The 24,531-nt window shown below is 36.9% G+C and overlaps 5 protein-coding genes across 5 annotated transcripts; 3 read left to right on the top strand and 2 right to left on the bottom strand.

Annotated features, from left to right (window-relative positions):
- Window positions 1–88: 88 nt before the first annotated feature.
- PCYB_125080 (zinc finger protein) lies at window positions 89–1,464 on the bottom strand (the record flags this gene model as incomplete). Its single annotated transcript, XM_004223841.1, has 2 exons — window positions 89–1,083; window positions 1,413–1,464. 2 exons carry the CDS (start codon window positions 1,462–1,464, stop codon window positions 89–91), a joined length of 1,047 nt encoding a protein of 348 aa, XP_004223889.1.
- A 1,816-nt stretch (window positions 1,465–3,280) lies between these two features.
- PCYB_125070 (hypothetical protein) lies at window positions 3,281–5,720 on the top strand (the record flags this gene model as incomplete). The annotated part of the gene is made up of 2 exons (XM_004223840.1): window positions 3,281–4,995; window positions 5,306–5,720. 2 exons carry the CDS (start codon window positions 3,281–3,283, stop codon window positions 5,718–5,720), a joined length of 2,130 nt encoding a protein of 709 aa, XP_004223888.1.
- A 119-nt stretch (window positions 5,721–5,839) lies between these two features.
- PCYB_125060 (hypothetical protein) lies at window positions 5,840–7,247 on the bottom strand (the record flags this gene model as incomplete). Its single annotated transcript, XM_004223839.1, has 6 exons — window positions 5,840–5,875; window positions 6,030–6,154; window positions 6,277–6,336; window positions 6,571–6,663; window positions 6,863–7,129; window positions 7,166–7,247. 6 exons carry the CDS (start codon window positions 7,245–7,247, stop codon window positions 5,840–5,842), a joined length of 663 nt encoding a protein of 220 aa, XP_004223887.1.
- Window positions 7,248–8,477: 1,230 nt separating this feature from the next.
- PCYB_125050 (hypothetical protein) lies at window positions 8,478–17,892 on the top strand (the record flags this gene model as incomplete). Its single annotated transcript, XM_004223838.1, has 7 exons — window positions 8,478–9,481; window positions 9,625–12,808; window positions 13,101–16,865; window positions 16,977–17,072; window positions 17,185–17,292; window positions 17,445–17,519; window positions 17,728–17,892. The coding sequence occupies exons 3-7, from the start codon at window positions 13,101–13,103 to the stop codon at window positions 17,890–17,892; spliced, it is 4,209 nt and encodes a 1,402-aa protein (XP_004223886.1). The 5' UTR covers window positions 8,478–9,481; window positions 9,625–12,808.
- A 2,747-nt stretch (window positions 17,893–20,639) lies between these two features.
- On the top strand, window positions 20,640–24,126 carry PCYB_125040 (Ser/Thr protein phosphatase family protein; the record flags this gene model as incomplete). The annotated part of the gene is made up of 2 exons (XM_004223837.1): window positions 20,640–20,662; window positions 20,763–24,126. 2 exons carry the CDS (start codon window positions 20,640–20,642, stop codon window positions 24,124–24,126), a joined length of 3,387 nt encoding a protein of 1,128 aa, XP_004223885.1.
- Between the last annotated feature and the right edge of the window lie 405 nt (window positions 24,127–24,531).

Raw genomic sequence — 24,531 nt, 5'->3', positions numbered from 1 at the left:
ATTTTTAACCGTTCTGCAAACTACTTCCCCCGTGGGTGGGTAAAGAAGGAGCGCGCAAAAAGTAAACGTGATGCAAGGGTGCCGTGGGTTACCCATCTATTTCGAAGTATTTATTTAGGTACTTGGTGTAATCCTCTTCCTCGTCGCTTGAGTAAAATTTATAGTCACTGAAATTTCCCTCACCACTGTTACCATCGACGTTGTTATCGTTCGTCGCGGAAGGGTTGTTACTGTTCAAGTGTGTACCCTTTTCCCCATCTGCATTGCTACCATCTACATACTCTTCTGCCATTTTTGTATAATCAGCACTAATCGAGGAGTCTCCGTAAAGACCTTTATTGTCTTGGTGCTGGGAATTTTCAATACTGCTAGGCACTAAACCTTTCGTATTAAGAAACTTATCTTTATAATTATCTACTAATTTTAAAAAGGCGTCTGCCTTACTGAATTTATAATCTAATTTAATCAGATCAATAATGCCATTGATGAACCAGGGGTAGGTTTCCTTTTTGGTTAAATTGTTTATATTCTTCTCTTCGAACTTATCAAATTTATGGTACTTATTAATTAACAACTCCATTAAATAATTTTTATTATTATACAGAAACCTGATTTTGTCATCTTTGCTTAGGATATTATCCACCTCTATGTTGTACTGATCTGCGTTATTAATTGAGCTGTCGATTTTGATGTGCTTGAATTTGCACTGTGGGTTGCAACATGAATTGTAAATCACATTATTGCGACAGAAGAAGAGTTTATAATCATGGGAGAAAATACAATTTTCTTTTTTACATGTTCCTTTCACTAGAAATTTGCACAGCTTTGAAATTTTATATATCGGTGTAACGTCATGTGAGTAGGTACATTTTTCATTGTGCATACATTTTCCCTTTTTAAAAAAAAATTTACATATTTCTCTCTTCTGAATTTTATAATCATCAAACATGCCTGTTACTTTTTTTGCCTTTTTGTTATTCGCTCCGCTGTTTTGCTTCTTCTCTTGCGTTGGCGCGCTTTTTCTCTTTTTCCTTTTCCCCTTTTTATCCTTCTTCACAGAGGATGCATTTTTTATTACAGCTCCTGGGGGAAAAAAACAAAAAGAGGGGCAGGGGTCAACACGGGGAGGGGGGTAATCTAATATAAACTCCACGCAACCCAAATTGCAGAATAGCAACATGTCATTATCGTTTTAGGAGCCATTCATCGCAGCGGCCCAATCGAACGATCATATTTCCTCTCATGCCAAAAATATACACTATCGCTTGAGCGCTCATACGTATGCGGGTGAACGGGCAAAAGAAACGGACATAAGTATGCAGAATATATGTGTCGCGTAAAACCCTCTCTACGTAACAGTACCTACGCATTGGCGACATGACAAAATGTTGCATCTTTTAAAGCGAGCTTACCTGTTATGTTGGCTATTTTTTCCAAAACAGCTTGGTCCTCTATTCTTTCCATTTTTACGTATCTTTTGTTCTTTTTTGCAAAGTATGGAAATAAAAGCAAAAAATGGTATTTTGCTATTCGTCGCAAATCATGGGTTTAATTTTTCTCTTTAATAAAATGTACGTAATTTTGTTTTGAAAAAAGTACTCTGCATTTAATTATTCCAGCGGCTATACACTGTTTGTCATTCTCTGGAGCATAGGGAAACAGGGAAAAATTGCTATCTATTTTTTTAATTTGTTACTATTTTTTCTTTTTTAAATTAGCAAAAAATCTCCATTTTGCTTCCTTCTTTTTCCGATATGCGCGCTGCCACATATATGCGCATGCGTTCCCCTTTTCCGGGGAATTTTAAGTGGCAACTCGAAAGCTGCGCTGGCTGCTTCTCCTTGGCACACCATTTTTCAAGCAGGCAAAATAAACTTGCCATGCAACATTGGCTAATCGCCATGTTGCTTCATTTTTTTGTATTTCTTTCATTTGATGAAGCCACGCAATCGCCGCAATCACCGCGCTGATGAACTTCCCCAGGGAGGAGGCAAAAAAAAAAAATTGGCAATACACTTTGATGTTGCCACGTTGGAAATACGCCACTAAATTGTTTCGCCGTCCCCACACGAGGAAATTAACTTGCGTTTTCGCAAAAATGTAATGAAAAATTTCGTGCACTCCAATTTCCCATTTTCCACGTGAAATTAATCAGTCAAAGGGTCCTTGCATAGCACGGCACAAATGAAAAGTAAAAATTGCCAAATGTATTTTCCTTTTAGTTCTTCATTTTGGGGATAATATTTTTGTACAAAATGGAGGATGCACATAACATCATATTGCTATTTTTTTCGCGCAAGCGAGAGCCGTGTGGGCTACTGCTACACGTTTCGCAAAATCTATTTTTAAAAAATGGCATGTCTCATTTTGAATGCCCCGCGTTGTGCGGGATGCCGTGGGATGAGAAGGGGACCGTTGAAGTTCACTCCTTGGCGTTTCACCGCGTTACCGCATCTCCGCATCATCATATCACCACTTCGCCGCATCATCATATCACCATTTCGCCACATCATCATATCACCACTTCGCCGCTTCACCGCATCACACCCATGTGAGCGCGTAAGACAAATCAACATGTAAAAAATAGCAAAATTGCAGCCGAATGAAGGCTCATGGGAAACTATTGGGGCGTATAGAACTCAGAGGAGAATGTCTCCCCCCTCCTTTCAGTCAGCCCAGTCTGCGTCACGCAATGATATTACACAATCCGCTAATCATTTTTTTTTAATCCATTTATCACCTTTTTCCTCAAAATTTAAAAAAAAGGGAAAAGGCGGTAGAAATATTAGTAATTTCTTTACCATCTTTTCCTCTCAAACGTTATAGTGCAAAGTGCAGTACAGAGAAAGAGGGCTATTTAGTCGGGCCCCCCAAAATGAAAAAAAAAAACGATAGTGTTAAGAAGCCCATTGTGGGAAAGGAAAAGAGTAATGTGAAAAACGCATCTAGCGAAAATGAAAAGACGAAAAAAAAAAAAAAAAAAAATAACCAAAGGATAAAATTGAAAATGAAGATAAAGTCGAAATAACCGAAAAAAAGGAATTGGTAGACAACATAAAGATAAACACCTATAACGAAAGTGATGATAAGCTGGTTCATAAAATTATCTCCTACATGGAGCAAGAAAAGGAAGAAATGGTCCACAATTTGTTAAACAAATACTATGACGCAGATAAAAAAACGCCCTTCTTTTATATTGATATGAATATACACCAGTGTATACATGGGTTTTTTTTCCCTTGTCCACAAAAGATAAATCATTGTCTCAAAAAAAACAAACATGTATTATGAGAACAGTTGCATGTACTTTTACAACGTGACGAATAACAAATGCTTGAATACAATTTTCCATTTTTTGAAAGAATTTTTCAAAGAACATTCGTTACATCATTTTGAGAACTGTTGTGAAATGATTCAGTCTACTTATTTATTTTTTTTCATTTTGCTAACCGACTATTTTTTGGTAAGTCCAAATGTCCGGCAGTACTGCGCTGAGAATTTTAAAATTTTATTCAAGTTAAAAACATACTTCTTTGAAAAGTACATCAAGCACACAAATAAGATCATACTGAACAAATTTATTTTGCTAAATAGGGCAGAAAATGGAAACAGGAAAAATGCCTTTTTCTTTTCTGAAACGAAGATAATAAATGGAATAATAAATGAAAACAAAATAGAGTTTTCCAACATGACCATGAGCATAATTTCTTCTAATCATGTAGACAAGCGATACTTCCTCACTTTGGTAATAAAAGCCAAGTCGTACGAATATATGGATGATTTTATTTTTCTCGATTTATTTAAAATTCACATTTTATCCAATCCGTGTGTGTCTGCATCGTCAGGAAGGGACAAAATGCAGTCTCCCCCGAACCATTGCTGTGACGATCGTAGCAACTCGTCTCCCTATGTTGCCATTTCCGATCTAGCAAATTCCTTTTCCCTGGATGAACAACAAAATGCGTTTTCATACATATACGAAATTGAACTTCCCAGTGATATTTACACTGATGGGGAGTTGGAAATATTCTACATCGACACTAATAAAAAGATGAACTGTGCAAATTTTTTCCCTGCGGATGATTTGCATCAATTGGGGGAAGGACCACACCTGCATGGGGCGTATGCTGAAATGACAAACGGAGAGGGGGAAGAAGTGGAAAAAAGGCAAAACGAGACGGAGGAGGAAAGCACTGACAATGTGGGTTCCCAACATATGCACAATAAGGAGAATCTCTCCCCAAAGGATGCTACCCCAAAATGGAGCGAAGAAAAAAATAAAAGCGAAGAGGTAACTTCTGCAAAAAGAAACATTCGCATAAGTGTACAAAATGGGGAACATGTTAAGACCTGCGATATGAGTACGGAGAAAAAAGAAAATACCTTAAACGAATGCTCAATAAAAAAGCTATATGATGAAATAAATGTAGTTAAAGTACAAAATGAGAAATTTTCACTAAATGATAAAACATACGTAAGGATTTATAGCAACCGAATCAGCAACTATTATATCAATCTCAATAGCGTAACTAATTTCCCATATATCCAGTGGGAAATTAAATATTGTGAAAATAAAGTAGTTGCAATGCTAAGGAGCCGAAATGGTAAGAGCTTTATTTTCCACATTGATGACTATGGCATGGAATTACAAGACAACGGAATAGACGTTCTCAAGGACCTATACAACTGCACCCTAGATGTATACACCTTATTATTTTTAATGAAAAAAAAGGGAATTAACCTCTTAGTTACAAATGTCGAAGTAGGGAAGATGCTTGAAAAGGAGAGGTATCATCTGGTGGAGGACCAAACAGAGGAACTTTTAATAAACGATATTTTGTTGTGCTTTCGTTTTATGGCCTTTAATTCCGTGGAAGTTAACCTGGCCAACGCGGCAAAGTCGAAGATGATGGTTCACGTGAGGGGAGACGGACAGAAGGTGAAGGGGCCTCTGACCGATTCGCTACATGTGGAGTATGAGGAAAATTTTTGCAGGTAGGTATACATACCCTTCGGGGGAAGAGAGAAACGATGGCCATTCTGGGCTGAAAAAAGAGGATCCCCCATACGTAGTAAAACGATAACGCTGTAAAACCCGTCATATTAAACGCTCAAAAATGGTGTCATGCCATGTCAAAATTTAGGCTCCATCAAAGCTCAGTTAATTCATCCCCCTTGGTTCTCCCCCACCCCCAGGCTGTGTCTCAATGCACCTTGCGATATGTCTCCCATGCATCATATCCCCATTACTAATTTGTTCATCTTTATTTTTTTTTTCTTCGCCTCTTTGGTTTCTCTCTCTTAGAATTGCCAAAATCGAAACGGAAGAAAGCGAAAAAAAGTTCATCAAAATTTTGACGAAACATAAATCCATCCTGTATTGCCTATTCGAGCTGTGCGAATTTATCAATTTAAATAATAAAAAGGAAAAGACAAAGTTGGGTGATACAACCAAACAAGAGAATAATGACGATGAAAAAAATGATGTAATGAATTTCCAAAATTTTTTAATCAACATTTTTTCACGTAACAGCATTGAAAAAATGAATGAAGTGGTAATAAAGGATGGGGATAACTTAAAAAAAAACTCCTTACAAATAGACGATGTCGAAACGTTATCCGCAAATGATTACAGCAACTTGTTTGAATTGAGCCCAACGGTGCATAATTTGCAGCTCTTTTTGAAGCTCACCCGGGCTGTATCATTTACGGGCGTTTGACGAAGATTGCAGAAAAGGGGCCTCGCACATGAGTATATTTTGCACATGAGTATATTTTGCACATGAGCATATTTCGCACATGCCTACGTTGCACACGCTCCCATACGCGGGGGACCCAGTTACAGGGTAATCTCGGCAGCCTTCAGGGCGTCCTTCTGCAGGGAAGAAGTTGTAGAAAAATGCGGCCGTTACAACGTATTTTACCAAACGTGTGAAGGGATATTATAATTTATGCCCCCAAGCGCACACACCATATGTATGATGCATATATAAATGTTTCATGTATATGTGCATTTTGGCAAGCTTTACATAAGTGTAGGGTGTCTCTGTGTTAAGCATTTTCACTCTCCTCTTGTGTTTCTTCGTTTTTTCGTGTTGTTTCTTCGCGTCGTCATTTATAAAATAAATGTCGCAAGCATAGCATTTATGTTGTCCTAAAAAATGTTGTTAACAATTTTGAGTCATTTTAATGTTATACAAATTGGGAAAAAAAAAATAAATAAAAATAAAAATAAAAATCATTTGGGAATTGCCCTTCCTTTTTTCATTTCATTACCGCCTCCCTTTTTGTCTTCATCGTACGGAAGGGCCGGTTGAATCAGATAATCCTTATATACTGTAGGGAACGTGAAATGAAATTCATCATAAAAAGCATTTGCGCAAGGGGATAGGGGGGACATCCATAAGTGTGCGTTTATGCCGATATGGTATATATAATCATGTGCATAAGCAAGCGCGTACGTCGCGCAGATCAAGCACATCGCGTTGATCTCTGCGAACAGCCATTTTTATATGGCCACTCTTGACGAAACGCAACTGTTAACATGCAGGGCGTTTTCTTTTGCTATACCTTCATCGTAATCTCTTTTCCTTTTTCTGGTCTTCAGAATTTTACTTTTTATCGTATTGCGCGGGTGTTTTTTTTTTCTTGTCGACAGGGCCACTGAAAAGGACAAAAAAAAAAGAAAAAAGAATTGCATTAAAGCAACTGTCTACGTACGCTGGTTCACGTCACTATGCACATACATGTGGAGCGAGTATGCATTTAAATAAGGTTTCCCTTTTTCTTCACATATGCTGCTTAATTCTCACTTTTTTTTTTTTTGCTATTATCCGTGTTTTCCCCGTTATTTCAATTAAACGTATGTTGGTAAAGTTACAAATGTAATAGGATAAGTCCAAAAGTGTGACAGATTTTGGGGATGCATAGGCGCATGTAAAAATGCCAAGACGGCAGGGGTATATCAGCTTCGTCAACTGGTATGCTCTTAGTTTTCTACAATTTGTTTCTTCTGAATAATGTGGATTTGTTTGCCCGAAAAATAGGAATGAATCGAATAGGACTTTTTTTATTTTTTTTTTGCGAAAAGGTGCTTCATTTGAAATGTTCGCTTGGGCAAAATTTCGGACTTAAGAATGATGGAAAACCGAATTAATCTTCTCACTTCTTTTCATTCTTACGACTAGTATGATGTACGTTTCTTCATCTCGTTCGATTATATTATATTTGGTAAGGACGGGCAGCATAAAAAAATGTATTAATTTTGTTTATACTTGCACAAGTTCACCTAACCACGAGGTAGTGGCCTTCACCTTCACGTTTTATTTATTATTTTATTTTATTTTTTCTGCCAAATGGATTAACATTTAATTTACAAATTGGCACGGGTTTGGTTTGGTTTTGTTTGATAACGCTTTTCCTATCGTTCGTTTTTTTCCCACCTCATTTGCAAATGCATAATTCCTGCGTTGCGCAGTATCCGCAATTCAGCGCATATGTATTTTTACTGGTATGAAAAATGAAAATTTTTGCCTTCGGGAACATTTCGGCAAGCATTACACCGCAACGCGAAAATAATAAAACAGCAAAACAGCAAAACGGCAAAACGTTAAAGGGATAAGATAAATGAGTTCAACCATTTTTTTACGCCTTCTTTGTTGACACCTGAAGGATGATTTTTCCTATTTTTTCCCATTTTTCCTCATTTTTTCCTAGTTCTGTTCGCGTTTGCATAGACACAAAAATGGAACTTTTAAAGCAGTAGATGATATAAAAATTAAAGTTACGTATTCGTATGTTGATAACGCGCCATGCGGTAAACTATGCCTAATGTTTTCAACATTTCATGACATTCTGTGCTTAAATTTTTCTACTTTAAAATTATTTTATTTTTTATTTTTTTCGTGTACTCTCTGTGATGCAAAAATGCATAATGTATGATTCAGGAATGAGGGCGTACATCCACAGCTCCACGTACGTATGCATGTTTTATTTGCATAAGTGCGGGGGGTGGGGGGCTACGTATGCAATGCGTACTCGTATGCTTACATAAATCCGTAGGCATATTATGCATTCCTTTCCGCTCATGCTGCTGCCACCGCAGTTTATTTGTAGAAAACCGTTTCGCAATTCATTTTTCCCCCTTTTTTTTTGTAAATGCAAATTTGCATGCGCTCGCGTCAGTCGCCCTGCTGATTTGCTTGGTGCGAACGAATGCAAATGCGAGTTGCAGTTTTCTTCCCCATGAGAGAACGCCCCCTCCGTGCAACATGAAAGCGAATAAACCAACAAGGGGAACATACATTTGTATGGAGGGCAGTATCTCTGTGTGATACTTAGTCTCTCTTTTTTTGTGTTTTTTTCCACCACGTTGCCTTCCCATGAGCGAATTCAACAAAGACAGTACCAACCCCAAAACGGTAACAAAGTCAAAAGGAAGAAAAACCCCAAAGTAACATCCCCTTGCAGTGTACAAAATGGAAATTAAGAAAAGCAAAAGAAGTAGAGCATCCACTGAGGGGAAAGAATTAAACAGAAGAACACACCTGAATAATAACCACAAACACGAGAATGTGAAAAGGCTTATGCATTGCAACGATTCGGAGGATAAAAAACACACAGATAGTAATTCCAACATTTTAAGTTACACGTATGATAACATCTATGACGAGCTCTCATCCAACTATGAAGATAGTGCATGCAAATCGAATGACGACTTGACGGAATTTTACCTGTACAAAGAAATTAACAACCATAAGTATAACAACAATTTGTACGACTTCTACTTGAGTAAGTTTAATAGTAACCTCGAGGAAAAGGACAAGCTGAACGAGTCTAACTTGAGCCTTATTAATAAAATCTCACGCATAAAGAAGAAACAAAACTATGGAGGTAAAAATGATGAAGAGAAGACAGAAAGGGTGAGAGACCCAAATGTGAATGAAAGGACGGCAGGTGAGAAACACCAAGGGAGGGAGGAGTTCCGGGAGGAGGGATCCACCTATTGTAACGTCAAGAATCATCATACAGACCAGTATGATAAAGAAAATGAAGAAAAACTAGCCGAGTTGAGAAAGAAATATAGGCGCATGATGCTTTATTCGTCGGAAAAACCACATAATGGTGACCCAACAAAGGAGCGTTCCACAAAACAGACAGATCAAATGAAGAAAAAAAAAAATGGAGGCCAAAATGAAGACCAAAATGTAGACCAAAATGGAAGCCAAAATGCAGGCCCAAATGAAGGCCCAAATGAAGGCCAAAATGAAGCCCAAAATGACGAGAAAGAAAATGTGTACAACATCTACTTCAACACGCTGATAAACAAATGTGATTACACCATTTCGTGTTACATGTACAAGAAAACGAATGCCACACATATTTATAGAAAAAAAATTCTAGTTTTAAAAAAGCATTTTTTAATTATAAATAAATTTAAACAGAATATTAATAACATCTACAAGGTTATGCACCGAGATGTGTATGATATATCTCATTCTAGATATGAACATATTTAAAAAAGTTCGAACAATATTTAAAAATTTAGTGTGTATGCGAAACGATTGAGTAAAACGGATGGCAGTTCCACATCAGATAATAGTAATTTTTTTACTTTAAAAAAAGAAGAAGAAAAAAAAATAATTGCAAAATATCAAATGATGGATACCATTTCAACAATGAGCACATTCGTTTGGCTAACCACAATGTGAATGTTATTATCGAGTTCATAAATTTGATGAAAATGATTTCTATCTATGGTTCCATAAAAAAGTACATGAAAATACTCTTCTTCAAGTACACCAAAAATGTCTTTTTAAAGAATTACGAGTTGTATTATTCTTCCCCCAAATATTTCAACGTGCTGAAGAAATTTTACAAGTCGATTCATGCCAGTGTTTATAATTACATATATGTAAATATTTTAAAAATTAGGAACTTAGAACAAATTAAGTATAATTACATATATGCCATAATTGACGTGGATAATTTTTTGTACCACTACAAGTATGAGTACAATAGGGACATGTTCATACCGCTTTTCACGGACAGACAAAATAAAGTAATATTTCACTTTTACACAGACCTGGATTTGTATCTAGGTCATTTTACTCTACACAATTATGAAATTGAGAAGCACATTGATTTTGATTTGTACAAAAAGGCGGAACTGAGTAGTATACAAATCCAGACCGATTTCTTTTTAACGAAAAATACAAAGTACAGAAATACATCCATGTATAGCTCCACGTCGTCTAACAAGACGGAAAAATTATTCAGCTCCTTTTGCAATAAAACGAATGACCAAGTGTCAAATGGGCTTTCTCTCCTGAACCAGAAAAATATTTTTTTCGATAAGAATTATTTTTTTGTGAGAAAGTTACACAATGACCAAAAAAAAAATGCACAGAAAAACAGCAAATATGAATCCGACTCGAATGATGATAATTTGTATGTCCATATATTTATATATAAAAGTAAAAACCGATTTGAGTACTTGTTACCGTCTCAAAACACCACCAATGTGCTTTGCAATGATGAGGATCTTTCCGTGACGTATAACAACATTAACAATAATTACCAGTTGGTTAATTTATTTATAAATAATATAAAACGCACGATGCAGATAAAAAACAGATTCAACTATATCATCGATAAAGTAAACGGCATATTCGAATTTAGAAGCTTCGTCATTTCGATCATTTCAATTTTTTACCTTTTTTTCTGTTCCTACTTTAAGAACTACATACACATTGTGCTCCTTCTAACTGTGGCATTTCTGATATACATAAATAACGAGAAGAATTACGATTTTTGCAAAAACGTCTTGTACGATTATCCCATCCTGTATCTCTTTTTTCCTCATAAAATTTTGTGTAAAATATCGAAGAAGTCCAATTTGTACCACCTGCACACGTTTCTGCACATTTTCATTTTGCACAGATTTCCCTCCTTCTTTCAATACTTGTATAAACATTACAAATCCAAGTGTGTCTACTTCTTTGCCTACACCCCTGCTTATCTAGGGAAGTACTTCAATGACCACTTCTTAGACAAAAGGAGTACTGATCATAGTAGATGTAAGCTCTCCTTTGGTAGGTTCTCCAAGGTGAAAGGGAGTAGAAGGAAGGGCATCGAAGATGGGCACGATAGATACGCTGCGAGGAAAGGCGTGAGGGGCAAGGATAGGCAGACGAAGGCAGATTCGGTTTTGAGCCAAACATGTGGTAGCAACGCGGGGGAGGGGAAAACGGTAAGCTGTAAGGGGGAAAACAATGCCGCCGTGGTTCGTGACAATGTGGTTAACGGTGCTATTTCTGGGAACGAAGAGATAGGGAATATTGCCAAATCAAGCAGTGAAATCTTTCGCGAGAGTGAAGGTGCCAATTGCGGGGAAAAAATCAACTTCAATTTTGAGGCCAGCATTATGGATGACAAAAACGGTCCTGGTCAGAATAACCACCGCGAGGGAGAGCTACTCTTTCCAGGTGAAGGGCCGAAGAATGGAAAGAACGGGAAAGATGATGAAGACGGCGAGGTGCACGACTCCCCCCAAGAGGGCGAAGATTCCGAGAAGGACAAAATTCTGAACAACCTGCGTAGATACTTTAAAAGTAGAAATGCGGCCAATGAGGGCACAAGCGGTAAGGCTGTCGTGGACAGGGAGGACTATGAGAATGATAAGACCCCATTGAAAGATGACAGTGATATTGGGAAGCCACAAGTTAATAGCTATACCAATGGAGGAACCAACGATGGAGATTACGATGAGAACAACGAGGACAAATGCATGTATACCAAATTGATAAAGCATAGCAAACTTTCTCATATGATTAAAAATAATAAGCAGTGGCTAATGGAATACTACGGCACCGGGGGGTATCAAAAATTTAGTAACTCAGACAAAATGACGAACTTGAACGTGAGCAGTAAAAAGGATAAATCGAATTCTTGTAAGTTAAAAAATAGCTTCTCCGATATGAAGCTTCTACTCGAGGAACAAACAAAAAATGGAGAAACACAAAATTGCAGCGATATTGAGGAAAAGAAAAAAAAAAGTGTACATGACGGGACTTCGATTGTACGCAGTTCCCTGTCACTCACTGAAGGAAAACATTATTTTGAGAGAAATAGTTCATTTTTTTCAAAATATAATTATACCTTTGATGATGACGTGGAAAATTATTCTGAAGATCTGGGCATCAACGAAATTATGCTACTCGATTTGGAGATTAAAATTGTAAATCACATGAAAAATAATTATTACGATTCTGCCAGCAGGGTACCTATTGAGAAGGTGCAAGGGGACGAAAAAAATGTAGACGAGTTGGGAGACCGAAAGACCTGTGGCAGCAAAGAGTTCTGCTTTGAAATAAATAACGAGAAATATACGGTGGATTTAAGTTTATACGAAAGTGCCAGGTACGTCCACTTCTTCAAGTCAGGCAACAGTGTAGGGAGTCGTCGTGCGATAAACAACCACCGCGCGAGTTTCCTATCCAACGAGCACCTTAGTGACAAAAGCGTGAAAACTAAAGGTAGAAAAAACACACACGGGTGCACCGAAAACAATTGCGATCGAACACACAACAATAGCAACAGGAAAAAAAACTTCTACAGCATTATTGAATACTTCCCCGGATACTTTTACAACAAAATAGAAATTATATACATCAATATGATATTAATTTTTATTTACGTGTATTGCCTTTTAATAATCACCATACATGGAGGACTGAACAACGATTTTCCCTTATATTTTTATTTCCTAAATAAAAAAAAAAAGAGGAAAAAAAGTTACAAAACATAGGGAAAAAAAGAGTGACTGTTCAGAGCAAAATGAAGAATTGACCAACTTAGAAGTGAAGAAGAAAAGTGAAGAAAAGACCTACACATCCAACTTGCTGTTCAAATCAAAATGCATATTCAAGAATTGGAAACAGAAAAGGAAGCTGAATAAAAAGAATATTAAGCTTGACATAGGCAAAAATCTCTCCTCAGACGCGCAGGACGACCTTAAAAATGCGAGCCTGTTTGAAAAAAACGTGGATGCGCTCTTCTGCGAAGAGAAGAAAGGGGGAGAAAAGGGAGAAAAGAGAGAAATGGAAGAAAAGGAAGAAACGGAAGAAAGGGAAGGAACGGAAGAAAGGGAAGAGACGGAAGAAAGAGAAGAAACGGAAGTAAAGGAAGAAAAGGAAAAAGCGGAAGCGATAACGAATAAGTACACGTCTAGCTTAAAGGAAGAGCTGCCGTCCGAACCAGACCAACAAAAAGGAGCACCTTTGACGAATTGCAGGAAGCCCGGCGAACTTCAATTAAAGGACAACATTGAAAATGATCATGCCAATGTACGAACTGTAACCCCCCTGCAGAAGGGGAAAGAAAGAATCGATCCCTGGCCCACTTTAAATTGCGCAGTTGAGCTGCCCAATGTAGAGTTATGTAGTATCGCAGAGGAGGAAGTAAACGTGAAGGGGGACATGGCAGCGGAAGCGCTTCATAATAGCGGTGACAATTTTGCACCCAAATGTGCATATGACTGGGAAGAAGACCTCAGGGACGACTTTACAGTGGAAGCTCAGCATAACAGGGATGATCATTTGACGGCCCAAAATGTTTATGATTGGGAAGGCTACATGAGCGCGCACAACGGAGGGGGTCAACAAGGAGCTGACATCAGTCGAGTGAAGCCTAACTGCTATGACGAGAATCGCATGTGTCAGTGGAGCCCGCGATACTACGACGATGGTCACAAGAGTTGTTTAACCTCCCATCACAGCGATGATAACTTCACGAGCCGATTCACCCCACACCGCAGTGATCCCAATCAGGATCAACTCTTTATGCCCTTCGAGGAAATCCCCTTTGACGAATTAAATAACAGCGTTCTTGACGACGCCTTCAATCTGAAGAAGGAGAAGCACCACCCCCTTCGCAGCAAATTTAGTAAGCCTAAATATTTTTCCATGAACGAATTAAAAGACCACTGTAAAAATAAATTAGGGGCATATAACTTCTTCTCGCAGGAAAATCACCCGATGTATAATGACCAAGGTTATGTAAGCCGTGAGAAAGGAGAGGATCTACATGGGAATGATGAAAACCAAAAAAAAACGATGAAAAATTTTCTGGGAAAATTAAAAGATATAAAAGAAGAGAAACTTAGCAAAATTAAAAATATTTACAAATCTGAGAAATACAACAATCGTCTTAAGAAAGGATTTTACATGATAAAAAGCAAAATTAACAGCGAAAGTGTGAAGGACAATTTTAGCTACAGTAAGGACAACCTTTGGGGGGAAACCAAAAAGATTAAGGAAAAAAAATATGCACAATATAGTGAAAATGAATTTGACACGTATAAAAATGTAGACTTATTCGATTTGCAAAATTTGTTTCCACCCTCTTGTGGCGCAAACAGGGAAAAGTACGCCGTGGGGAAGCAGCTACCGAATAGTACCCACGAAGGCGTAATAACCAGTGAGAACAATTACGCCGTTAACCCGTCCTACGTAAGAAGTAACACCGCAAGTAATTACAACACAGGTTACAGAAACACTGTAGTAAAAAACTATCTTATGGACAAAAGTTTTGTCTCCAACACGTCTACGTACAAAGAGGGTAAGTTCGAAATAGAAAACAAGGAAGGCTCGATGGATCTAAAATTTAGTCCCAGTTTTATGAATTACAAAAAGTGCGACTTAGAATTTGCCTCCGCTGACATGATTGAGGAGGAGAAGAAAGCACGAGGAAAACATATCCTGTATAACCTATCCTTCAATTCTAAGAGGAAGGAATTAAAAAAGAAAATCATTTCGTACGTAAAGAGGAAAACGAATAAGAAGGAAAAAAATAAAAGTTACGAATTGACACCCATGATGTGGGTTGAGAAAGAGTTAATAAGTGATGAAATGCACCTGGGGGGTGAAAACAAATTGATTAATTTGATCAACTATGAGGAAGGTGATTACTCCAATAAAGGCATCGAGGTAGACCATGTGGAGAATGAAAGGGATAATAACTTATCTTTCATAAAAGACAACGAGGAGTTTGTAAATTTTAAAGAAAAAAAGGAAAAAATTATCCTCCCCCTGAACGTGGGCAAGAGGTCAAAGAATGCCGTCAACTCAAACGTTTCATTCACTGTGCCGAAGAGAATAATTAAAAGAAATCGAGATTACCTCAAATTTTACAAGAGCGGATATTTTAGTGAATACGACATGCATAGAATTATAAGAAGCAGGGACAAAACGAAATTTGCATACTCAAATAGTATGTATAAGCATATAAAAAAGGCGATTGAAAAGAAGAATGGAAGGGGGGATAATCAGTTTAATAGCAGAAAATCAAACGGGCTTTTCTCCCAAAAATGTGACAACCAAATGGGAGATAACATGTTTAGCGGACCTACACACATAGCTGGGAAAAGTGAGACAGACGATTTTTTAAACATTGAACAGATTGACGGGGAAGAGAAACACACACACAAGAACATTTTTAGCAAAAAAAAAAAAATTTTTTTTCACATGAAGAAGAAATTTCTCAAATTTAAAAATAAAAATAAAAATAATTTCTTTAAAGATAAGATAAAAAGCTTGGTTAATATGCAAAACGCAAATTCATATAACGAATATAACGACAGGGCAATCTGTTACGATGAAAATGGCCTTCTAGCTCTCCCTGCTTCTCCGGAAAAAAATGCACCCAAGGCCAAAAAAAAGATGTTTTTCATAAATATGATGGAAAGAAGTTACCAAAATATGGCACACAATTCTGCAGAAGAAAATGGCCATCGCAGCACTTCATCCGAAAATAATAAAACTGGGACTGTGAAAAAACTGCAGGAGAGTGAACTTAATGAAAATTATTTTCAAGTTATTCGAAGCAAAATCAACATGCTAGGTAGTTCAAATCGGACATACGAAGCGGTAGGTAGTGAGGAGAACCCCCTTGAGCAACGATATCTGCCCACACAAGTTAAAAAGAAAAAGAAACCAGATACGATCCGAATCAGTGATTCAGAGAATAAATATGTGACGAACAAATCCTCAGCGTCGAAGCACTCCAGGAGTAGGAGTAAACTGGTATACTCTAACAAAGACAGCTACATTTGCAGTAATGGTTCTTATAAAGACCCGCATGAATTCACCAAATATGCAAATCAAAGCAGTTTAAAAAAAAAAAAAGAGCGAGAAAAACACTCCATAACTATTGCTGTCAGTACATATAATAAATTTCTTTTAAGCAAAAAGAATTACTACACTAGTATGGAAAAAACGAACTTTTATCTCAAGTGTTATTGCAATTTTGCACTTCTCGTAATTAACTACTTTTTAATTTTTACCATCACGTATATATATGCGAACAACGTGTACAACCTCTTTTTATGTGCCAAGCATGTTCACTTGAAAGCAAAGAAAAGGGAAAGAAAAAAACACTCTGATTTTAACAACATCGTCCGGATAATATATCATAAAAACGTTTTTGCAACAAATGATAATTCGATACATATAAGCAAACATAAAAATATGTACATGAAAAAAAATATATTCGCACAGATATTTGTGCAGAATAAAAGACAAAGTGCTAAGACCAGTGTAAAATATGACCAGGAAGATGTGGAGGAGGAGAAAGAGGAAGAAGAAGCTTCATCGGATAGCCAACAAATGAAAAAAACAGACATGCGAAATTATCATTTTAATCCAAGTAAATACTATGAAGAAATTAAGGACAAGAAAAATATTCTCAGTTTGTACAAAAGCGCAAAGAGCAATATTAAAATGTTCATGTCGAAGCATATGATTCTTAATCTCTATTTGGAAAAGTTTCTAAATCTTTTCAATCATAAAAATTTTAACCTCACAAAGGTGCGTTCTTTGAGCATGTGTACGTTTTACTACAACTGTGCCAACTTTCCTGAAGTGTTTCTCCACGTTGGCATATATGTGCATCCCTCTATTTGCATTTCCCCTTAACAGATTGTCATATCACTCCTGGGATACTTCTCCATTTTATTGCTTTCGATCAAATTCCACCATTTGGTCATCGTAAAATTGTTGCACTTGTACTATAAGGTAGGTTCAAACTCTTTCACTCGCAGTTTGAAGGACTGCTCCTCACCTTTTTGCAGAAGTGAACGAACCTTTTTTCTCATTTTACCGTTTGTGGCATTTTGCAAATTTGCAGGGGTACACGAGGAGATATTACAAAAACGTTGTTCTTAACAGCATCTTGGAGAACATTAAAAATGTGAAGATAAATTTGAAGCTGTATAAGCCCATCTGTTCCTTAAACGTAATTATAAGAAGCTAGCCGTTTACACAAGAGCATATTTTGTGTCAATATATATATTTGTGTGTACCACAATGTCGTAGCGTGCATGTATACTTAACTCCACTGTTGCGGAACACACATTTTTCCATCCCTCGCCCTTGTGCCAATTGCAGGAGGAAGAGTGTTGTGCGCTGATTGAAGAAATTAACAAAACATGCAACCAGAATTTGAATATATCGCAATTTAAGGTGAGTGTTTTTTTTTTTTTTTTTTTGGTACTCTTTCAATTTGCTTGAACGCGAAGGTGGTTCATCAGTGTTGCATACATGCGCGTGTGCATGGCGCTTGTTTATATATTCACGTTTGTACATGCACACGAATGCGTAGAACATTTCTACTCTGAGAATCACTATTCTAACACCCTTCACCCACCGTGGAAATGTCCCTCTTTTTCAGGATATTAATGACGAATATGACTTGGCTAACGTCATTATGACAAATTTAAGTGAATTTTCCGAGATGAAGAGAATAATAAGGCAAGAATGGAACCTCAACCTGCTGAACAATTCACCCAATGATAATGCGAACGTGGTTAGTGCGAGGAACAACACGTTGTACTGATACGCGAAACGGGTGAACGCTTGAAGATCCTAAAAATGAGCGATCGTTTTAAAAAAAATAAAAAATACCCTTTTTAATTTTTAACCCTTTGCGCCGTACGTACTCGGCTCAAAAGCTGAATTGTACTGCGGTTCATTCGAAGGTTTTTTTTTTTTTTTTTGCTTACCTCTTCTTTCCCTTTTGAAGCACATTTTTGCATAGAAGCTATTTGATTCGCCACCCTATACCCTTATATGTACATATATTGGTACACACGTATATGTGTATTTGCGTGACTCCCTTCTTGTCCGTGAAGAGGAGCCCCCTTTTCCGTGAGGGGTTCTTTTTTTTTACAACACATTTTTTGTACTTTTTTTTAAACAAAACCAACTCTCCAATTTTTTGTAAAATTAATTTTTCATTTTGAAGTACTTTTCTTTTTCTCTTAAAAAACGAGGAATAAAAAGCCCGACCATGCACACCCTTTCTTGACACCGCGCAAACGTTTTCTACGCAAGAACCCTTTTATAATGTTGCACTTGTTAAAGATACGAGAAAAAATAACTCAACTCAGCTGAGAAAATAAATGTAAGAAAAAAAAAAAAAGGTTTATATTGCTGCTTAATCTTAACTCTTTTTTTTTCTTTTTTGCGAAACGGTGAAACGGCGAAACACGAAACGACGAAACGACGAAACAACGGTTGACGCAGGAGAAATAAACTCTCTGTGACCGCGAAGCACGATTTGGTCAATCATGAAATTGCAATCTTGCACTGGCGTATTGCGAACTGCCTGGCAAAACAATTGCTAAATTAAAAATTCACTGAAAAGTTAAGAGCAAAACAGAAAAAGCACAGTGTATATAGTGTATATGTTTACATAGCATGCAAAACAAAATTTATTCAAGTGGAGAAAAAAAAATTTTGAAGGGAAGAGGGCTTGCTGTTTCAACGCATGAAAATTATATATTATATTAAGTGAACCCCTGCTTCCTTTATTTTACCAATTTAAGCTTATTCGCTATTTGCTTATTTGTTCACGTTTTTTTTTTAATGCCTCTGCGCTTATTTTATTGTCATTTTTTCAGTGTACATAAAATAAACCATGAATAAATTTAATCCCCTTTAACTTTTTTACATGTAAAATGCATAACCCATAACGTTGTTGTATATCAACGTTATGTAGAAAAAGAAAGAAAAAGCAAAAAAAAAAATGTGCGAGCTCGTGACAATACGCACGAGAAAAATTAACATAAAAGATAAATTAATTCATTGAAGAGGAAAAACGAGCTTCAACTTTCAACCGTTTGGGGAATATTGCATAATTTTAATGTTTTACGTGAATTATTTATTTACCCACATATATTACATAAGCGCGTTTATATATGTACCACTTTTATGTGGCATTTGCAACCCGTGATTAAGTATTTTCGTTTTTGCTGTTTGCTCTTTTGCGCTTTTGCGAAGCTGCTCTGCCCTGTGGTTCCAAGCCGTTTCGCAACGTACGACGCATTTGTGCGTACAAATGTAAAATTCATACATATATGTACGCGTGATTTGCGTGGCCATTTTATCCAGTCTTCACTCACAGCTTTGCAAAAAGGGACGCAACTCTGTGTTCCGCTATTTATGCCATATTTGCCTTAACATTTTACGAATTCATATTTCCCTTTTTTTTTTAAACTATCTTGAGTTCGACAATGTTGCAACAGCATCATTCGTACCCACGTGCATATACTTCCCGTTTGTAACATCGAATTTGAGACATGCCTGCCAGTCGAGGCTCTGCATATGTATATATTATATATATGTGTATATATGTGTATACATATATGTATATATATTGATGTTTAGTGCACATAGAGGAAGAACACACATTGCATACGCTCTGCACGTTTGCATAAGTACATACATAGACGCGTGGAGACTTACGTAAAATTGCTTGTATAAGTATTCCCATGAAGATCGAAACGACTCAGTTTCAAAACGTTCGCGTGAAAAACCCACCACGTTAATTTTAGTTATCGTCTAATTTGACCCCGCGTTTATGCTCGCGTTTTCCGCCCCGTGCACGTGTGCATTTGTGCATCCCCCTTTTGTGTTTTCTTTTTTTTTCCATTAAATGGAATTGTAATGAATATAACAAAATACCTTCTGATCATCCTCCCTGTTATCCTTTTAAAGTACCCCTCGCGGAAGGGACTCATCAGCCATGACAGCGTTTTGTTAAGAAGTAATATAAGGGGGGCACTGTTAAGTAGAATTATTAAGGAGGAAAATGGCGACAACGAAAAAAGTGAAAAAGAAAAAGAAGAAGAGAGAGAATATGAAGAATATTTACAAAATAAAGGATCAAACGAATTTGATAAAGTGAAATACAGATATATGGACTATGTAAATTTCACCATTAATAAAAGTTCCAAAAAATTCAAGCACTTTCTAAACGAGTCCTTAGTCTTCCTGGGTTCTCAGTACAGCACGGATGAAAAATTAACCTTTCATGTTAAATTAATTGATATTTTGTCCCTACTGTTTGTTCACTACAGAGATAATTTGAGCACCTTTGACCATGTTATAAATAGCTTCCAAGACAGAAACAAGTTAATGAATTCTATTGAAAAAATTTTTCAGAGAATTTATCGACGAAAGGGACAACTACATTTTCGAGGTGAAAAATATGTACTACAAGATTGACCACAAGAATGAAGAAAAGGAAAGAATTTTAAGCAAAAAAAACAATCTATGAAATATTTTTAAAAAATTGGAAAAATGACGGATACCGTTTTTACAGTGTGAATAATAAAAAAAGGGTTTACACACCTAAAAAAATATGTCATAAGAAAAAAAAAATGAGATCCAGTATAGTTTGCAGTGTCGCAATTTGGTTTCCAGTCCGCAAGACTCAGAGGAGGGGAAGGGGCCCAATGGGACAGGCTCTGATAAGGGATTGTCCACCCCAAGTGAGGAGACCAACTTGAAAGGGAAGCAAAAACAGGGTGGTAATGCCAAAAAGTTGTCGCATGTGGAGGACGACGTGGACGAAGAAACGCACGAGGAGGTAGTACAAGGAAAAAAGGTGGACACGAACAAAACAGAAGAAGCGGCGTCTGCAGGGCAGAATGAAGAGCAAGAGGAAAACGACTCCGATGAGTCAGACGAACTGTATGACCACGACGTGTACGAGGATAACTCGAACAGGGAGGCCCTCCTAGAAAGTTATAACAATCAAATCTGCCACGCTTCAGAGAACAACCAAGGGGATCCAACCCCAGTGAGCAGATACACAAATGGAATACCAGGAGTTACGTACAAAATGAGAAAAGATTTTTTCCTAAATGGAAGTTCATTAAATGTCATAACCCTAATCAATGCGATAACGTCTAATAGGGATAACGCTACGGTGACGAAATTGTACGAAGCTTTGAAAAAATTAGGAATAACAACATTTGACCATCTGGTTAGATACACAAACATTATAGGAATTTTTTTTTCATACGACATTTTTGATGAATTATATTTACAAATAAAATTAGTGAAAGAATATTTCGGGCTTATACAGAAGAAGAAAAACGAGTTCGGCATAGTGGAAAAGGTAGAAAAGAGGAAGATAAAGAAACGAAAGGTCTATGGAGAGTACAAAATGAGCGACGATGAAATGTTCGTACCTCCAAATTGTATGAGTGCATATTGTATGTTGAAATCTGTGTGGATGAGAAACAGAAATGTAACAGTGAAGATCGAAAGGACCAGTAGCAATAGCATGAATTTTATGATGCTAGGAGATATTGGGCAAGGATTTGAAGAAGAAAAAGATTTCGATGTACAGAATATGCTAAACCTTATGGGATTTAATGAGTTAAAAAGTACTGTACAAACGATGAAAGATTGGCATTTTATGAACAATGCTGATTTTGTAATAAATTTAGGAGACAATGTGCCAAAAGATGAAACGATGAATTATATGGAGAATTTCAAATGGCATAATTTAATGAAGGAACTATTCGTGTTCAAGAAAAGGAGTGAACAAGAAATTAACAGCATGTTGGGGCATAACCCGCTCACGAAACAAAGCATAAAAGATTTTTATAAGGAAAAAATGAAAGAAATACAGGAAAATTATAATAACAGGGAAGTAGAGGACAAAGAAATGAAGGGAAAACAGAAAAAAAATCAAAAGAAGAAAAAGAGTGGTAAAAATGAGGAAAATAAAGTGAACTCTTCTTCCAACGGGGAAGACTTTAGCCATTATGACAATGACCGGAAGAAGTTGTACCAATTTGATGATGAAGAAGAGTCGGATGAAAATTTTGAAGCCATTCCGTTTTACTCCATTTTGGGAGAAAAAGATTACTTCTTCTTTCCGAGCGAACAAATTCAGGAACACTACTCGCATAGAATCCCAGGTTATTTTATGCCAAACAACTACTACTGTGTTAACTATGATTTTACTTATAACAATGTAGGGTATAAAGATATAATTAGCCAGGAAAAATTTAGAGCATCCTTTATTTTTATCGATACGTGGTCGCTAATGGTGGGATTTCCGATCATAAGAAATTACCGCTCCTTTCGTGAACAATTCAATTGGCTCAGTAAGACGTTATACGAGAGTTCACAGAATAGTGACTGGATTTTCGTCATAGGGCATCATCCTCTAATTTCAAGTGGAAGACGAGCCGATAACTATTCCTATGAGGAACATTCATTCCATGATATTTTGAGAGATTTCCTTTTTAATTACAATGTAGATGGTTATTTCAGTGCACATGACCATTTAATGGAGTACATTAAGTTCGGAAACATAGACTTGTTCATTAATGGCTCCTCCTCTAGGGTTATGTTTGATAACTCCAATATGGGCAGAGGTTATTTTGGCAAAGTGATAGGGAAGTTATACCCAGTCACATGCTATATTTTGAAAACCATTCATCGGGGACTGAAGCCGAAAGGCTGTAATGTTAATAGGTATTCCAAATGGTCAAACAAGTCAGATATAGGGTTCAGCGCACACAAATTAACCAAGGATGAATTCATCACGGAATTTATCAATGGTAGAACAGGAAAACCACTCAGCCATAAGATTGTCCTGAAAAACAAAAAAAGTGAACGAAAAAAATTCTACAATTTGGATGGATACGCAGATGATAGGATCGATGAATTGGAAAAAAAAATAAAAGAATTTACACGAAACAATCCAGATTTTATAAAATATAAAATTGAAGAATTTAACGAAAATATCAGAAAACTTAATTTGATCATGAAGACTTTAAAAACAAAGGAGGAGCGTGAAAATTTTAAGGAATTACTTTTCCTGAATAATCTAATTTTTGACGTGTCCAAACATCTTTCCGGGATGACCACCCAAAAATTAAGAAGCATGCACGCGCTTGCGAAAAAGTACGCCATTTTTTTTAACAAAGAACTTGTGAACCACATTGTCTTAGGGTTGGAAAAAGCGGTGCAGTCTGAGAATAGCGAGTCGGACGATTTAAATGAAGAAATCGATGAAGAAGAAGCTGAAAGGAGGCTCAAAGAAAAACAGAAGAAACAAAATGAGGAGAAAAAAACATTAGAGGTTATAGAAACCTTGGGTTATAAGCCTGAACAATTTTTAGAAAAGTATGACAGCATGACGAAAGAAGAGAAGGATCTCTTGAAGGAGAAAGTTGGAAAGGACGTTACGCTCGAGGATTATGTTAACAGAATTAGGATCTACGTGGAGAAGAAGAACTTAAGTGAAAGCGATTTGGAGGCCATGCAGGAAAAGGTAGACGAGGAGGAAAGTGACCATACCGAGGAGGCAAATGAGCAGCAGGGGGAGAGCGGCGAGGAGAGCACCAAGGAGAGTGAAGAGATGAGCAGCGAGGGTAACGACAAGGGCATCGGCGAAGTCGCGCTCGTGAAGGACGTGCACAAAACGCACAAGAAATACGTGTTTAAGGAAAAGGCCCTATCCGAACAGAACTACATTTTGCTGATGCTCAGCGCTTTGAAAATCCATGACAAGAATAAATATGCCCTGAATATGAATACCAAAAAAGAAGACTTAAAAAGCATTGCTTCTTCCAATTTTCTCTACAATATAGAGAATCACAAAACTTTCTTCCAGTTATGTATCGAGTTAGCTCCTGACATTAAGAGGATTATCAGCAATCTTGGGGGAGTAGGAATGAGGTTGCCCTTTTTCAAGTTAATGAATAAACTCTACGATGAAATAATGAAGTTAAGGGACGGACTTGACCGAATTGCAAAGTGATTCTCCTGGCAACCCAGGCCACAGTTGGCTTGGGAACCATTTTCAGGGCGTGACCGCGTCAACACCGCAACTATTTTTTTTATGTTTTAACGTTTATAGTTTAATTTTTGTATTAAAATGAATTTTTATAGTGTTTTTTTTTAAAGTGCGCCTTCGTTTGTCAAAAATGTCATCTCTATTTGAAATGTGAAAAATATGCAAATACAATTTTTTTATTTTTCTTTTCGTAAAATGGTTTATTCATTTTTGTGCTAAATTGAAATATGTGATGTAGCCCTCCCCCCCCGCACCGTAGGTGCAATCCGTTTGATGTTCTTAATCTGCTTCATAATTATTTCCGCCGTGGCAACCGGGTTTTACTTCCCTCTTTTTATATGCATTTATTGCGAAGATGTTTCACATTAT

The sequence above is a fragment of the Plasmodium cynomolgi genome, chromosome 12 (assembly GCF_000321355.1).
Source record: "Plasmodium cynomolgi strain B DNA, chromosome 12, whole genome shotgun sequence".
NCBI lineage: Eukaryota > Apicomplexa > Aconoidasida > Haemosporida > Plasmodiidae > Plasmodium > Plasmodium cynomolgi.
Note: the sequence above shows the minus strand (reverse complement) of the source record. Positions and strands in the feature narration are given on the sequence as shown.